The sequence below is a fragment of the Pecten maximus genome, chromosome 3 (assembly GCF_902652985.1).
Source record: "Pecten maximus chromosome 3, xPecMax1.1, whole genome shotgun sequence".
Taxonomy (NCBI): Eukaryota; Metazoa; Mollusca; class Bivalvia; order Pectinida; family Pectinidae; genus Pecten; species Pecten maximus.
The window spans coordinates 16,049,844-16,068,698 of NC_047017.1; the positions used below are offsets into that span (position 1 = coordinate 16,049,844).

The 18,855-nt window shown below is 35.8% G+C and overlaps 2 protein-coding genes across 2 annotated transcripts in view; one reads left to right on the top strand and one right to left on the bottom strand.

Moving 5' to 3' along the window:
• LOC117322612 overlaps positions 1-796 on the bottom strand; it is a 33,144-nt gene extending 32,348 nt beyond the window's left edge. Inside the window, exon 1 of the mRNA XM_033877550.1 lies at positions 616-796. Coding sequence (XP_033733441.1) covers positions 616-796 — 181 coding nt within the window. The remainder of the gene's footprint in view (positions 1-615) is intronic.
• A 5,744-nt stretch (positions 797-6,540) lies between these two features.
• Positions 6,541-11,741, top strand: LOC117323351 (fibrinolytic enzyme, isozyme C-like). The gene is made up of 7 exons (XM_033878527.1): positions 6,541-6,631; positions 7,556-7,686; positions 8,522-8,673; positions 9,304-9,379; positions 9,858-10,032; positions 10,570-10,706; positions 11,503-11,741. Exons 1-7 carry the CDS (start codon positions 6,592-6,594, stop codon positions 11,659-11,661), a joined length of 870 nt encoding a protein of 289 aa, XP_033734418.1. The 5' UTR covers positions 6,541-6,591; the 3' UTR covers positions 11,662-11,741.
• The last annotated feature ends 7,114 nt before the right edge of the window (positions 11,742-18,855 follow it).

Genomic DNA, 18,855 nt, shown 5'->3' on the forward strand with positions numbered 1-18,855 from the left:
AAAATTAGGTTGTGGTTCGGGTTTTTGGATAATGATTTTAAAATACTTCTAGAGAAAACATATCAAAAATGTTTTACATATGACTTCTTTATATACCAAAGAATACTTTATTGGGTCCATTACCCCGTAAAAATATCGGTTTAGGATCCATTATCGGCCATTTCGGTAATTCAACTATGACGGCAATGGGGTCGTGGATCGGATATTTTGATAATTATTTTTAAATACTTCTAGGCAAAATAAATAGAACATATTTTACCTCTGACATCTATACACACCAAATAATACAATATTTGGTCCATTCTCTTGTAACAATATCGATTTCGGGTCCATTATCGGCCATTTCGGTAATGCAACCCGGACGACAATCGGGTCGCTAATCGCGAATGATTAAAAAATCGAATTAAAATACTTCTCGGTCAAATAAACCCCCGATATTTTACATATGACACAGTTAGGCACTGTAGAACATATATTCGGGTCCGTTCTCTGAAAAGAATGCTAATTTAAGCCCCATTTTCCTCCGTTTCGGTAATTCCATCTCCGTTTCGGTCCGTTTCGGTAAATACCCCAACCCGTGTTTGTCGGCTGTTTGTGCGATACCACATTTCTTACCTTCTACCACACGCAATCCAAATAAACCGTCCACGTTTAAATCTTCATAATTCAATTTATAGTAATTGACAAGCTTCTCCAATGCATCAACCACTTTCCCGATGTAAATCAAACGATCTTCTGACAGTGAACATGGTAAAAGTAATATTAGCAGCCCAACAGCTGAAACTTTCGCCGCCATCTTTAATTTGTTCTATCATACTAAGTCCGGACCTGGAAGACGTTCCGGAATTAAAACGCTGGATCGGAAACTAGGGTTCTCTTATTATAACTAATTATTATATTATTCGTATGTAAATTTAATGACCCGCATTATTCAGAATTATATAGTCATGAATAATGAAATGTTAATGAACAACGACAATGGAGTCAAAAGGCCAAGAAATAACAAATTTATGTAGTCATACACAATGGATGACATTATCATAGGATAAGTCAGGTAATGGCAGAGTTTATTATATATGGTCATAAATTTACATTTCCCACTGCCTTCAGCTCATTTTATGAATGCAAATTGGTTAGCAATTATAACATATATTTCAATACTACGTATTGGGTATTTGAAGATATTTTAAGACCTATATTGTATATGTACTGGAGAAAAGTATGTATATTATGTATTTATTATTATACAATTAAAACTACAAATGACTGTAATTTATAGAATGCTCTACACTCTACCAGAGACCTATATACTAGGTCTCTGACTCTACCACTTCCGATGGCAGACTGGTACATAGATAAAATTAAAAAAAACAACATTGTTAAACATTTCTCTGACTGTATACTGATGACCAGTTCTTTGTGGCTTGACATCACGTGTTATTTGTCATCGCCGGGGATTTTTCTCTCTCGGGTCAACGGGCTAAAGTGGGTAGGCTATTTCCAGACACTGTAGTGTCTTTGGATAGAATACAATGTATGGAAGGATTTCGCTGGGTACATATGGGGAGGGCATTATATACACACGTTACAATGTAATGTATGGAAGGATTTCGCTGGGTACATATGGAGAGGGCATTATATACACACGTTACAATGTAATGTATGGGCGGTCTCGCTGGGTACACATGGGGAGGACATTATATACACACGTTACAATGTAATGTAATGTATGGAAGGTCTCGCTGGGTACATATGGGGAGGGCATTATATACACATGCACGTTATGTACAATGTATTTTATGGAAGGGTCCATTTAGAGGGATGCCAGGTTGTGCAATATTGTTATACCTGAAATAGTGTCAAATCCAATTGCTCTTCAAGACATGACATGCTAGCCTATGATTTCAAAATTTCAAAAGTCGGTGAAATCTCGAAGAGAATTCAAAATTAATAATTTCAATGAAAGCAACCCACAGTCCATACATATATGTGTGTATTGTATTTTGAAAATCGTGCCAAATCCCTGTTTTCAGCCCAAGGAAAAAAAATGCTGTATATACATGTATTATACGAACGCAGACAGTCCTCAAAACAAAGCGGAACTGATGAGAAGGTATATCAATCAAGAAGTAAATATAACAAAGGATATATGCCATAAAATACCACACAAAGAGAACGGATAATATTACGGTTAATTATGATCTTTTTCTTAATTAAACTGACTATCACCGAGGAATAACAATAAATATATATATAACAAACTAAGGATGTCGAGATAAATATAGGTTATGAAATTTCACGATATTTTTGGCTAGAGTTGCTAAAGGATGATAGTCTAATTATAGGCCATATCTACAAAAGGTCAGGATAGATGACAGTAATTTAATATGACAGAGCTTTATATATTCAAATATTCTAATTTTGTAAGATTTCAATTTGAAAAAATAAAAAACAAACGTACAAAACAAAAAAGCAACAGACAGGGTCATATGAGGACGGGTGTCGAGGAGACATCAACAGACAGGGTCATATGAGGATGGGTGTCGAGGAGACACCAACAGACAGGGTCATATGAGGATGGGTGTCGAGGAGACACCAACAGACAGGGTCATATGAGGACGGTTGTCGAGGAGACACCAACAGACAGGATCATATGAGGACGGGTGTCGAGGTGACATCAACAGACAGGGTCATATGAGGACGTGTGTCGATGAGACACCAACAGACAGGGTCATATGAGGATGGGTGTCGAGGAGACACCAACAGACAGGGTCATATGAGGATGGGTGTCGAGGAGACACCAACAGACAGGGTCATACGAGGATGGGTGTCGAGGAGACACCAACAGACAGGGTCATATATGGACGGGTGTCGAGGAGACACCAACAGACAGGGTCATATGAGGACGGGTGTCGAGGAGACACCAACAGACAGGGTCATATGAGGATGGGTGTCAAGTAGACATCAACAGCCAGGGTTATATAAGGACGGGTACCAGGGAGACATCAACAGACAGGGTCATATGAGGACGGGTGTCAAGGAGACACCAACAGACAGGGTCATATGAGGACGGGTTTTGTAGGAGACACCAACAGACAGAGTCATATGAGGACGGGTGTCAAGGAGACACCAACAGCCAGGGTTATATGAGGACGGGTACCAGGGAGACATCAACAGACAGGGTCATATGAGGACGGGTGTCAAGGAGACACCAACAGACAGGGTCATATGAGGACGGGTGTCGAGGAGCCACCAACAGACAGGATCATACGAAGGTGAGTGTCGAGGAGACACCAACAGACAGGGTCATATGAGGACGAGTGTCGAGGAGACACCAACAGCAAGGGTCATATGAGGACTGGTTTCAAGGAGACACCTAGGAAAACAAAACAAAGAAAGACAGAGTAGCGATGACAGAAAGAAAGATTTAAGATCTCAAGTGAAGCAATGGGTCAGAGGATCTATTTTGGTCTCTTCAATGTTCCATTGATTGACGACACAGAAGAAAAACCATGATTCTTCATGGGGTCCACTGTTCGGTCGCCTTCAACAAGAAATGTAGTGGGATATAACGGGCTGTATTTTTGGGCTCTTAAATATTCCCTGAACAAATGTGTAGTCAATGTGCCACCCGACGGTTGTGCATACTATAGAAGAATTATACTACACGGAATATAAGATGAATAACTAATCATTATATTATGTGTATGTATTGCAGCTAACAGTCATCCTTTGATTGATTGAAATTAAAGCCATCCCGACAAGGGAAGATATTCATTCTAATTTATGACTGGTACCATCACATCTATAAATCGATCGAGCACTGTTTATGATCGTAGCATAGTCTCATGAGAAATGTCTACCGGTATCAATAGCCATGTCTCTCATGCAATGTCCAGAAGAGGGATGCGAATGGCGATCTCGGGATCTTGTTGCTGAATTCGCTGTCGGCCTGGTCATAGTCCTTCAGATTCTTGACAGTACTGCTTATGTCATACAAATTCCTCCGCCTGCACAACCTACAACAACCGCAACGTCTGAAGTTGAATTCGCATACTCTATCAGCTGGACATGACGCAGAGACCAAGGCAACACCAGCCTTAGTTTTGTTTGGACTAATTGTTCGGGATGCGATCCTTTTCCCGATTGGTAGATACTCACCGCATGGGACAATGAGAGCCATTCTGTCCCACCGTGGAATGGCCATGGTCAGACGCCATTTCAGTAACGTTAAAGCGAGCACACTTTCCTTTTGTAACCGCTGAAAGTTGCAAATCATGTCTGATCAGCCTGTCTATTTTGTTTAACGTCCTATATAACAGCCAGGGTCATCTAAGTACGTGCCAGGTTTTAGAGGTGGAGGAAAGCTAGAGTACCCGGAGAAAAACCACCGGCCTCCGGTCAGTAGCAGGCAATTGCTCCACGTAGGTTTCGGCCCCCCAGCCAGAGGTGGTGGATAGTGATAAAATGTCGAGACACCTTAACCACTCGGCCACCGCGGCCCAAGTGTGTGATCATTGTAGTTGGGATACACTTTGGATAAGTTAGTTCCGAGATGCAATCGTTACACACGTGAAGAGAAACAATATATTCTACAACATATATATTGAACCATAGTTGCGAAATCGATTCAATATATATGGACTTGATGAAAACGTTCGATAAAGTACCACACAAGAGATTAATTGGAAAACGCCGAAGCTGCAGTATAACTAGTAAAATGGGAGCAAAAACTTAAGGAAAAAGCATGTTACTCTATTGATCAACGAAAAAATATCCCTCAAAGTAATGCCCATGATCTTATACTATTTGTAGTTTATATAAATAACATACTAGCCCACACTTTCAAAACATTTCAGTTTGCTGACGATACGAAAATTTACAGAGAAATAGATATAATGAAAAATGTAAAATATCCACAATCAAATGTATGAATAAACAAAACACTACATGTACCATACGGTAGGAAAAGGAGAAGAAAAGTTGATCCTGGAAATATAAAAAAGATATAGAAGTACACATGGAGGAAGGCATCAACTTCTCACCACATATACAATAGGCCGTCAACGAGGCATATGGTGTGATCTGACTGATGGAATGTCCATAGCACCAAGTGTGTAACAATATTATTCACATCCACCAAACTGTCGTTGAATGAGATTGTGCTCCATTAGTAATTTTTTTGTTAGTCGACGAAGGTGGTCGATCGCGAAAATACTACCACGCGAAAACGTTTACCACGTTTGTTGACATCACGTACAGTTTATATATCGAAATCGCGAAATTACCCCCTGCGAATATAACCACGTTTACCGTAACAAATATAGAGAAGTTTTATCGTACGATAGGACGTCAAAATATTTTGATATCACGTACAGTTTATATATCGAAATCTCGAAAATACACCCCTCGCAAAAAGATCCCCGTTTACCGTAACTTATATAGAGAAGTTAAATTGTACGATAGGGCGTCAATATATTTTTGACATCACGTAGGCTAGTGATTTCATCTACATCTATATACATATGTATACTATACCGTAAATATTTGATACAACATGAACAATTACCGCATCGGTACACCAGTTCTATATGATTTCTGGAGCTAAAATTTTATATAAGATAAATAAATAAGATTACATATAACATAATAATTTGATAATATGTAGCAGCATGACACGTCTTCATAATGTAATGATACTTCATTAGGTAAATAGATTTGATAGGATGTTAAACAGCAATTACAAGGGATGATTGATATGTTGTGAACCTCGTGTTGAAGAAGGTACTCAATGATGTTCTTTTAAAGTCCTACTATGCATTTCAAATTGAAGAAATACAAATCAAATGATGGGCTACTTGTTATTCTAAAACCCGGATCCTCAACTGGTCGATTTAATATGAAAATAACGAAATCGTTTTCACTTAAGGGAAATGATTTCAACTTCACTGTTATAAGGTATCAAATTTCACTGTTTAAAATGAAAACGAATTATTATAGAATTTAAGTCAGAGATACCTAGATTTAATTACATAAAACATAAGGTCTTTTATCATAAAACTTTAGATATCACAATGCTATTCCACTGGTCTCTTTCAAACTTTTGCCTAAAACTTAGGATTGTTAATTCGATATTTCTCAATATATAAATACTCTATTAGATTTGGTTCGAAAGCAATACAATAAATTCAAATTTATTGTTTAAGTATTTAGAAATAAGATAATGCCAATTCATGACAAGAGGCCACAAAAAAGCACTTGATCGATATCGACAAGTAGGCAGATTGCCTCTTACGGTCGTTTATGATACGCTTTGAATGCAGAGTAAACTAAAAAAAGCTTCGATCATATGTATATTGTTTTCGTTTTCAACGGCATCAAGTACTATTGGTGTATAAATGGTATTACAAACACTTGTAAACATCACGTTTGATACATGTTCGTGTCAGGTAGGACAGAAACTCGGCAGCTGTGGAAGTGGGGGCACATGGGAAATTACAGATGCTGCATGTCATGAACAGTACCAGGTAGCATAAAAAGGACAGTTTCACCGAGCAGAAGCCACACAACACCGGTTGTTTATCAGTCACGATGAACGGTCTTGTCTTCGTTTGTTTCTTGCTTGTAGCCGGTAAGTCTTAAGGGTTTTACTAATAATTATTTGTAATGTATGTATGTTTCTATGTGTGATCTTCTTACAATGAATTAGTTCTGTTGTCTTTCATTTGAAAACGTTAACAACATCAAGATTACCGGAAATAATAACTTAGGTACTCCCTGCGAATGGAAGACAAAACAGTGTTATAAATTTAGATAACAAATTTAAAGCATGCTGTAGGAAGGATACATCAGATTTATTTATTTACTTTTTTATTCATTTATTTCATTTATTTATCTATATATTTTCGATTTTGTATTTTGATCTTCGAAATGTTATATCAGGAAAAGAAATATAATAATTTATTTATTTAAACGCAATAACATACATGTACGTGATTATATTTTTTTTATAATCCAGATTAAGGGAGATTCCATTTTTTATTGCAGAAATTGCTTTTTGATATTCTATAATCTTTGCATTTATATACATGTATATATATAATTTGTCAAGTAGTAATAACGAAAGCACAGACAAGTAAATTGTCGAATCTTCGAGGCAATCTGCACTTTTATCAAGACAAAATAAAATTACAAACGATCACACATAGACATAGAACATGGAACAGTTACACAAATTGTCTGGTGTTTATCTACTAAATTTGTGTAACTGCGTCAGTTTCTAAAATATACTTAACGTTCCTTTTTATCCAACACTAAATGTTATGAAAATAATTAAATTTTGCGCATTTGGCCTCCCCAACAATATTTTGGCATTTCTAGTTTTTGGTCACCTCCCTGAGCATAACTGACGAATCATAAAATACCGAAACATTTGTATGGGACAGTTTCCCTCGAGTCTTGTAGCGTTACTTGCTATGGATTATATCAACGGTTTTTATTGATCTGAACATTGTCGGGTTGAAGTATTTAAAATCATATGTTTTGATTTTGACAGAATCCTGGGCGAAGGTAGCACCAGTGCCACGCCATCCTTCGGAAGACCTCATCAGGAAGGCTGAAGAGGCCGGATCCTTGCCGCCAGTGCCACGACACCTTTCGGAGGATCTCATCAATGAGGCTGAACAGGCAAGTTTATGACAAATAAATCAACAAAAATCTACTGAACTAAATAACAAAACATACTGATGTTCGTGGTAGTGTCACACATTTGGGGGGCCGCGGTGGCCGAGTGGTTAAGGTGTCCCGACACTTTATCACTAGCCCTCCACCTCTAGGTTCGAAACCTACGTGGGGCAGTTGCCAGGTACTGACTGTAGGCCGGTGGTTTTTCTCCGGGTACTCCGGCTTTCCTATTTAAGACCTACTAATAAGAAATGATTTAGTAACGTCAAAACTTGTCGTTATCAAGCCAAGAAGTTATGAACTTTTGAATATCCCTGCTCATGTAAGAGACCAACATTATAATCTCCTTTGCATACAAACTGTGCCATTTCTACATGTGTTCCGATTCCATTGTCTTTTTTTACATGATTCCATCTGTCTATGCAGACTCCGATTGAAATCCTTCCCTTTATTCGTTTCATAATCTAATTTACGCTCAATTTCTTCTTTTCTGGAGATGTTAACATTTGTAGCCTTCCTCGCTTCTTAGTGCAATCGCCATTACTCGTTTTTGTTTCTGTTTACGGCGCATGCGCAATCAGTATTTCGTTCAATATGTAGGCAGAGCGAATGGAATTTCTTCGGGACGCAATTAATCATTTTTATTATATTTTTTTTTATTATTTTAGAGATACATAAGAAGAAAACAATTTCCAAGGTTGGTAAAAGTGTCAAGTGTGTAACTTTTATTGCTGAAGAACAACATACATATGAGTCTATTCGTGTTTTTAATTAATAAATAATACCATTTATCGGAGGAGTCTCACCTTTAAGATAATATAGTCTTTCTTGGTTTTAGCTGTCTAACAGTAGAATTATCGGAGGGAGTGACGCCCAAATCAGTAACAACCCCTGGCAAGTATCACTCCGGCGATTCAGCAGCCATATTTGTGGAGGGGTCATCCTCAATTCTACTGCTGTTCTGACCGCTGCTCACTGTGTAACTGGAAAGTAAGGATGTCCATTTATTTTATTGTTATTACTGTTATTATATAGATAAATATATATATATATAATTTGACAGTGCCATGACGTTATCAACTGGATACATTGTTATCTGAGATATATAATGAATTTAACTTCTACAACATTTAAATGAACGACATAACAATTCACAGAAAAATGGTATTATATGTTATCGACAAAATATTACTTTTCATTGTTGTAAACAGATCTCGGTATCAATTTTAAATAACGTATCATGTTGAACGATTTACAAACTTAACGAACACACTATTACAACTATGATAGGGGCAGTGCAGTCAAGAAGCATGATGACATTTCTTGATTCATCATTATCTGTCAAATTTGTATCAACATTTTTTGTATGGCAGATCGTGTCTTTGGAAATCTGACCTCAGTAACACACCTAGATTGTCTTAAACATATGTTAAATTGCTTTGTCCTCACTGTCCCTATGACTGCCCCCAAACATATGCAACTAAACTATAACCTCCTAATGCAAATCTGCCATATAAAAGGGAATACTATTCTATATATAAACGGGGAATTTATTGCAACGTTACATTTTATTATGACCCGCAATGTAGCATTGTCTTATTTTTGTATTTGCCTTTAAAGCTCCTACACAGTGCGGTATGGATCCGGCAGTTCCAACGGTGGTGGAAGCATCGCGTCAGTCACGGCTATCAAGTCGGTCAGTGTCTTTTTTTTCATCACAATGCATTTGTATATAAATATATCCTATATAAGGAGAAAAACATTACATAACCCTCAGAAACGGATGGACATGAGATTATAAACATGTGGGGAAAATAACCACCCGTCCTTGTAACACGATTAAAACGATACAAAACAGGAAGGTAGACACGTTTTCCTCAGAATCAAACAATGAACGCTATTTAGATTTTATGAGACTCTAGTTAAAGTTCAAGGTCACTTTCGCTTGTAAAAGATCAGTTTTAAAGGCCTCATGGTAGTCCCACGTAATTGGATGAGGAAATCCATAAGGGGACACGTCAAGGTGATAAGGGACATCTTATGAGTGTCATAATAACCACAAAAACCATCGTTACGATATTTCGAACCTTTAAAAGTTTTTCAGACTTGCAAATAATGTAACATTGAGCTTTAAATCTATCTTTTTAGCATATGCATGGTATTTTACTTGACAGCATGGAAATTATGGGTCGGGTTCAGGCGCTTTTCCGAACGATATTGCAGTACTGACAGTTCAAGAAATGAATTTAGGCAGTAACGCCCAAGCCATCAGTCTGACTTCTCGTACTAATAGCGATTTAACTTCAGCATCATGTAGGATCACTGGATGGGGACTCACTGAAGCCGGTGGTAAGAATATCTTCTGAAAACCAATAATATACTGTTATATGATGCATGGTGATTGTATAGTGCAGAAAAAATAGCCAGGAGGTAAACATTTTTTAAACTTCCCATGAAACAGATTAAAGATTATATCAGAATAGTTTGATGCAAAAATGTCGATAAAAGGAAGATTAAAAAAAATGCAATTTGCAATTGCCAATGATTGATTAAATAATTTCAGCATATTTCAATAATTTTAACAAAGGGTTTATCATATAACATGTCAAAATAACACGCCAAAGTGTTTTAAATGGTATTGTATGTTCGTCAACATCGTATTAAGCCATACAAAATTGGAACATAATTTGGAGCAATCAAGGCAATTAAGTTCTAACGAATTTCCAAATTTTAATAGATCAGTGTTTATATCTAAGGAAACTGTATATAGAACAAGATTATCATAGCTTACTGCAATACTTGCATCGTGAAAAGCACAAACATAAGATTCCCGCATGTACGTTTGGTCTACATCATATACTAATTAACTATATATATCCTAATTAGGCAGCGTTTCGACACTCCTCCAAGGCGCTGATATGAATGTTATAACGGACAGCACGTGCAAGAACACCTGGGGAACTAACATCTGTAATAGTTGCCACATCTGTATCACCGGGGTTGAAGCGAGCAGTGCATGCAACGTAAGGGTTTACTATGTGGAATGAGTAAATACTATACTCTGAGGATTCATTATTTGGCATGGCATAAGTAATTACATCATAAGGGAACATTATGTGGCGAAGCATCTGTAATTACACCAATTATACCACATTTTGTGGCGAAGCATCTGTAATTATATCATTTATACCGCATTATGTGGCGTAGCATCTGTAATTATATCATTTATACCGCATTTTGTGGCGAAGCATCTGTAATTATATCATTTATACCGCATTATGTGGCGTAGCATCTGTAATTATATCATTTATACCGCATTTTGTGGCGAAGCATCTGTAATTATATCATTTATACCGCATTATGTGGCGTAGCATCTGTAATTATATCATTTATACCGCATTATGTGGCGAAGCATCTGTAATTATATCATTTATACCGCATTATGTGGCGTAGCATCTGTAATTAACAACAATTATACCACATTATGTGGCGTAGCATCTGTAATTACAACAGTTATACCACATTATGTGGCGTAGCATCTGGAATTACAACAATTATACCACATTATATGGCATGGCATCTGTAAGTACACAAGATGAGTTCATAACTGTAGCATTTTATCAGTATTTACACCAGATTGGCTCATTATGTGACATTGCATCAGTAATTACACTATTTATTCCATAAGAGCGCAATGTTTGGTGTAACATGAAATAATAATTTAATATATTTGCATAACAACTAAGGTGAGGTCGTACATTTCTTTCTGAACTGTCTACTTTAGTCAAGCTTAGTATTCTCTCCATTTTGCTATTACAGGGAGACAGCGGTGGACCTTTGGTGTGCGCAAATGGAAATGATATGGAACTTGTCGGAGTGACGTCATGGGGAGCGACGAACTGTCCAACGAATTATCCGTCAGTGTATACCGAGGTTAGATCCTACACGAATTTTGTGTTATATTCAAATGCGATTTAGTCAAAATAGCCATGTCGATCAGCTATCTTCAATATCTTATTTGATTTAGAGCCAATAAAATGCATTCAATCTCATTAAAACGGGTTATGTTTATTTATAACTACAGTTCAGAATAATTTTTGTAGCACACTCGTCACAACGTTTGGTGCAGGATCACGTACAGACAAAATCGACAATTGCAACCAAATCTTAGCCTACAGAACCTTTAGCCTACCAGCTGGAAAGAGAGCCGACTGCAATTGACAGTTTGAACTCATTCCAGCCTGATTAATAAAATATTAGAATTATCTTAAACAGTTTTTACAAGACATAATCAATTTAATATCATTCTATCAACTGCATACTTCCATGCTTGTGGAATGAATATACATATGAAACACATGTGATCTGTGATTTGAATATAAATTAAAACTTTATAACATCAATACCATTGAAATATACCACTGTGCTGATATAACACTAAACAGCCCATTCAAAATGGCGTCGTTGTCACGGTAACGAAGAGGAGGCATCTGATTGGCTTAAATTAAGACAATGTATGATTTTGCCGACAATTGTTACATAGGGGATGGCGGAATAATAAATTCAATGGCGGCAGTTTCGAAAAGCTTGGTTTCTTTGTTAATGAAATAGTGGCCTGTCATTGGTCAAAATTTAGAGATTGTCAGATTATGATGAAATCTGATATGTAGATGATTTATGATGCTACAAACATGACTGCGACTTTTACTAGCGTCTGAAAATGTTTGATTTCAATAAAATGGCATTTCAAGGTATTATGACTTTAGAAATAACATTGTGGTTTCTTTAATCTTCATTATCGACTGCGGAGGTTGTTTTGGGGACTTCTGTCAAGTTCTTCGCTACAATAACCACATGTCACTTGTGGTTTTGTACAAACCTATGAGATTGATGGGTGTTAAGCTGTGCTAGTAGACTTGTAAAAGTCCTCTACCTTGATTTTGCATCGGTAGTATCCGTTCATTTTGTACACATCTTTTTCATTTTCAAATTATCCAATAACAAGGTTGAATAGTTGCTAAGCCATATCAAAGGAATATGTGATAGCTTTCAGGATCGGTGTTATGCCTTTAACATATCAACAAAACGGGTGGATGATCTGAGACACCATTCTATACTACTAATCAAGGTCATATATATGCGATGACACGGGAGCTTCGTTCTTTGGGTGAAAATTTCGTCCAAACACTAGAAACATCGACTCGGAACACTGGTTCTGGAAAAAAATATATAATTTACTCATTTTTGTGGAGTAAAAAGAACAAAGATGGCTGTCCACACATGCTCGAGAACGTTTTCATTATCGATTGGATCGGTTGGAATAGTTATTCGCTTACGAAATAAGGGCGGACTTGTTTTCATATTAGCCTTGATACATGTATAACGAATTAACGTATTAACGAACAGGCCCATTATAGGGAACACCGTCTTGTTGTTCTCGTCCTTTTTACATAGAAAGTGTTCTTGCTCTACTCTAGGGTCAACTAAACGATCGTGCCTAAGGAGTCTCCAAATGTATTGCACTAGAACAGACAGGGACATGGCTATATAATTGCAAGTAGGATACTAAATACACGGGTACAAGCTTGATGCCTGATAATGTCATCTGGCAAAGAGTGCATTTTAGCAATCCAAATTAAGAGAGCCTTCGATGATAAAGGAAAATATTCGTTTGTAATGTTTAGTAATTTTACAATGCGAAAATAGACGTTATGATAATACTTCAACAAACTGTATGAATAAATGGTCGTTCCCTGTCATATTAGTATCCGTATACATGTACATGTACTTATGTGTGTAGGTATACCTCTTACTATAAGTAACGTGTATGTCGGTAGCGACTCTGAAGCTAGCCATGATGTGTTTCAATACCTCCGAACGGAACGAGCCTCCATATCGGGTGCCTTCTTTAGTTAAACTTTTGTTGGGATTTGTGAGTTTTTCTACAGTGGACTGGTGTAACGTTAAAAAAGGACCCCCCAATGAGGTCCCCTCATTCAACATAAGCTTAACCGATCTCTCTGACAATAGAGAGGAGATTCAGTTCAACTAACAACACAGCTTTTCTATCAGAAAGCATGTATCCATCTTGGTAGATTCGTGATTCACCGTTCAGTATAGGGCAAAATCCAATTTTCATCCTAGTTGGCGCTATTAAGTCACTCGTTTTATATTTTTTTTAACAATAGAAAATGAAGAGAAAATATTTCGTTGGAAGTTACTCCATAATATTATTCCAAATGGTGTTTTACTAAAGAGATGGAAAATTAAGTTACATGAAAATTGTGAAATTTGTAAAACGAAGGATGATTATAATCATTATTTTATTGAATGTTGTGGTATTGACCCACTTTGGCATCACGTTAATCAATCGCTAATTAGACTTGGTTATACTATCGATCTAAGGAATTTAAGGTATATAGTTATTGGGTACAAAATTGTTTATACAGCCTATAACGATATCAACAGCCTTTTATCACTTATAGGGTTTGTTATATACAAATGGTATCACCTCAGTGAAACAAGAACTAAATATGTGGATATAGTTAAACTTTTTAAATACGAATTGAGTAGGAAGCTTTATCTTAAGTATTACCAAAAAATGTCATTGTTACACAATTTTGTGTAAAACAGTATTTTAGTGAAGTAAATGAAATATCAGACATGTTCATGTATCAAATATGGAAATTGTTGTATGATATAAAACATAATGAATTGATTAATACGAATAAAAAAAAAAAAAATATCAAGCACAATGATGAGAACAAAAAGAGAATGAAGACATCAGCTAATGCAGAACTTAAAACAATTTATTATGATATGACTAAAAAAAGTTCGAAATTGGTTTATTCCAAGTTGTCAGTATGATTGTAAGAATGTGTACTATATAGAGAATATCAGTCAGTGTGCTCGGCATTGGGTCTACAATGTTTACATTTTTTACATTATGTCTATAGTCTGTTTCAACTATTTGTGTTATCCTTCTTTCATTTGTATTGTTTATACATATATCGAAGATTGCTCAAAATATGTTTGTACAAGTTTTTTTTGTTTTTGTTTTTGTCTGCATGTGTGCAATGTTTGAAGCCAGAGAGTCGGGTTTTGTCATTATAAGTATGAATAGAATGTTTTCGGTATGGTGGTTTGGTTTCGTGTTCTTGTCTCCGTCTAAATGATGTATATCAATTTGTTGTCCTTGTAAAAGCGAGGTGTACATGTATTATAAAGTGTGTAAGATGAGTTTTTTTGTTATATGCGAATGTGTGTCCATTTAAATGAGTGTAAAACAGAGAAAAACATGTTTAATGGAAAAATATAATTTGTGCAAGCTGAAAGTCGAAAACAAATATATATTCTCAGTTCTGAGTGCAAAAAAAAAAAGAAAAAAAAAAAAAAAAAAGTCACTAGTTGTACAAGTTGTGTCATTACTCTTTGGTGTCACACTCTCTTGTACAAGCTGTGCCATTAGTATTTGGTGTCATACTCCCTTGTACAAGCTGTGCCATAAGTATTTGGTGTAACACTCCTTTGTACAAGCTGTGCCATTAGTATTTTGTGTAACACTCCCTAGTACAAGCTGTACCATTAGTCTTTGGTTTAACACAGTAATGTAGTATCTCTCTGTAAGTTCCCAGTCTATGGATGGTAGGGAGAAGTTATTCTATAGTGTACCTCTCTGTAAGTCGCCAGTCTGTGGATGGTAGGGAGAAGTTACTCTATGTTGTACGTTTTCAACGTTGAATATGGACCCTGAATGCCTTTGAAAATGGGTCGTGCCGCTGAAAAATGACAGCTTAAAAGGTCAAAAATTGACTCTTCAACATAAGCTTAACCGATCTGCTCCATTGTAACATCAAACAATTACAGAATATGTATTTAAAAGACGTTTTAAAACTCAACCTGAGAGGGAAATGTATGGAATATAACGGCAAATCTTCTTTGTAAATCGCCCCCTGCCTTTGAAGTTATCACTGTGCGGCACTGTGCACGTGCTTGTTTCTTTGATGTGTCAATCAAATTAGACTCCACTTTATAGCGGGGACTTATTGCGGGTTGCGATTAAATAAATAATATTAAAAATGAGGTTTTAATATCACTTTTCAGCGTTTTATAAGAAACAAGCACGTGCACAGTGCCGCACAGTGATAACTTCAAAGGCAGCGGCGATTTACAAAGAAGATTTGCCGTTATATTCCATACATTTCCCTCTCAGGTTGAGTTTTAAAACGTCTTTTAAATACATATTCTGTTATTGTTTTCAAGAAATAAAGTCGGAAAGCCTCTAATTTTGTCACATAGAAACGTGTACTGAAGTTTATTTAGTGATCGGAGATGTGCCGTTTACCGGTCCGTCTGCGGGTAAGCCTCTTTAACTGATGAATTCGCCCCTTTTTGAAAAATATTTATCCATTTTCTTATATCCTTCCCAAAATTGAAAAATTCCAACACTTTATCAATGAAGACCCACCCTACCGAATCAAAGGCTTTTTCAAAATCAACATTTAATAGCATCCCAGGAATATCATTTTCATCTGCATACTGCATAATATCATATATAATTCTTGTATTCTCTCCTATATACCTACCTGAAATAAAGCCAGACTGATCTGAGTTAATAATTTTATCCAATACTGTTCTTATTCTAGTAGCAATTGTACCTGAGGCAATTTTATACACTGTGTTTAAGAGCGAAATGGGTCTCCAATTCTTAATATACTGCCTTGGCTTATCTCCCTTTGGTAAACAAGTTATGATCCCCTGTCTTTGTGTTACTGAAAGTTTGTCAATATTAAACCCGTGTTGAATTGATCTGACTACAAAATGCCCTAACTGTTTCCAAAAACATTTAAAAAAAAACTCTACAGTAAACCCATCTGATCCTGGACTTTTATCATTCTTCATATTTTTAAGAGTTTGAGAAGCCTCCTTGTAAGTAATATTACCCTCTTAACTGTTTGATTCTAAAATATTTAATTTTGGTATATTATCATAATAAAGATATTCATTTAAGTTTACATCATGTAATTCACTATCCTCTGAATACAGTTTTTCATAAAATTGTTTAACTTCATTTAAAATTTCCTCTTGGTTTCTAATTATCTCACCATCATCTTTTTCAATTATAGGTATGATTTTAGTAATAAAGTTCCTATTTTCTAAATTAAAAAAAATCTGGACGGCTTCTCTCCCTCTTCAACCCATTTAACCTTAGATCTTAATATATTTCCCTTGAGCTTATGTTTTCTGATGGACTCTAATTCTCCCTTCACTCTATTTAAATCTTCCAAGTTAACATTATCTTGCTCTTCTAATCCTTTTACTTGCTCTCTAAGGGATTGTTCTTCACTAGCTCTCTGTTTTTTCTTATCAGATGAATAAGAAATGGTTTTACCCCTAATTTCAAATAAAACAGTTTCTAAAAAAAAAGCTGATCATTTATTGTAAATTGAATATCTTCATCTGAAACATCTGCTAAATAATTCTTATTATATATTATACTTTTTTATCATCATGAAAGTAAAGTGAAACATATTTCAATATATGTTATGTTTCATTGCCATTATGTTTTATTTTCTCCAAGGTAAAAAAAAAAATCCATTATTATCATTATGTTTTATTTCCATTTTCATTATGTCAACTAAGAAACAGCGTGAGTAAACTTTAACTTTGACACGTTCTTATCACTTATCATAATGGAAATAAAACATATATTTAATGGAAATAAAACATATATTTAATGGAAATAATCCGGGAAATAATACTGATTTTACTAATAACAAATGAAGTAGAGAAAAGGTCTCGAATTGGTCAGAAATTAAACACCCAATGCTTGGTCAATAGATCGACTATTCCATATCTGATTCATGAGAGTGGGTGTCCGATTTACTCAACAGTAGCATTTGCATTATGTTTTATTTCACTTAAGTGAAAAAGATTTTCCCTTAAGATGAATAAAATTTATTTCACTTAAGTGTAATTCTTTTTCACTTAAGTGAAATAAAACATAATGCAAAAAAAGTCTTTTAACCTTAAGGTAAAAAGTATTTCACTTAAGTGAAATTTTGAAGCATATTTTACCTTAAGAGGAAATGGGATTAAATGTTAAAACGGCTTGCCATATGTAATTTACACTAGATCTGTGTATATCTACTAACACGGCATTAAACATAACTAGCGTTTAGCAAATCATGGCCATGGTGAAGTGACCCCCTCTTTACATAAATAACATTAAAATCACCTACCCATTTTCTTGATTTCCTATGTATATAATAATGAATGGAAGTAGGCAAATAATAGGTGTGTGTGGAGGGGAGGTCATGACCATGATAAAAGCCTTTACCTCTCCATTGACCCGTAGCCACCCAAATTTGTACTGGTTATCATGAAACAACAATATTTTAGTTAAAATATGTTAAATATCACTTGATAAATGTTATAGTGATTTTATTGGGGGGGGGGGGGGGGGGGGGGGGGGGGGGTCATTTCATCATAATGTTATTTTGACCCCAGGGTCAATTTGCCATTGGGGTCAAAATACCATACTACACAGGGATGAGCAAATGTTAGCCAATGAGAGTAAATTGTGTGTGCATATAAGGGTCTCAAGTTAAGGAAAGAAGAAATGTGTCATAGGCTGGGTTATAACCGGATCAAGGACGTGCCCTATCATTCAAAGGATCAAATAATAAAATTTGGGACTAACTTCACGTATCACAGAAATTTTCTACTTTATGTCAGATACACATGTACTTTAGTGAGAGCTGAGTGTTTGATTCGTAGTGGGATTTATGTGTTATCTGACTTCATGAATGTATAAATAAAATTGTATGATCTTTGAATTCATTGTTTTTACTTGAGAATATACAATGTTTGAAGCTTTCAGAATCATACACCAGTAATGTCTCCCTCAAAATACTAAGCATGTCTTCATATGACAGTAGCTCCTTCTAAACAGTCACAGAAGCAGTCTTATGGTATTTTCAAACACATAACAGATAGTTCGATATGTATGTGTATGTTCAATGGTAGCTTACATGTAAACACCTCGGTCATGTATAAAGTCAAACAGTTTGTGAATGTGGATATCATTGACAGTCGGATTTTTCCTCTCGTAAGGGCTATACTTTCATCGAACGGGACGTTGGTGTTCAGAAAAAGAACCCTCTACTCTGG

Bases quoted from the DNA above. Each gene is read 5' to 3' on its own strand.
- LOC117323351 (XM_033878527.1), top strand. From the start codon at position 6,592: ATGAACGGTCTTGTCTTCGTTTGTTTCTTGCTTGTAGCCG. The intron at 9,380-9,857 runs GTCAGTGTCTTT...TTTACTTGACAG, and splicing joins CAGTCACGGCTATCAAGTCG to CATGGAAATTATGGGTCGGG. The intron at 10,033-10,569 runs GTAAGAATATCT...TATCCTAATTAG, and splicing joins GGGACTCACTGAAGCCGGTG to GCAGCGTTTCGACACTCCTC.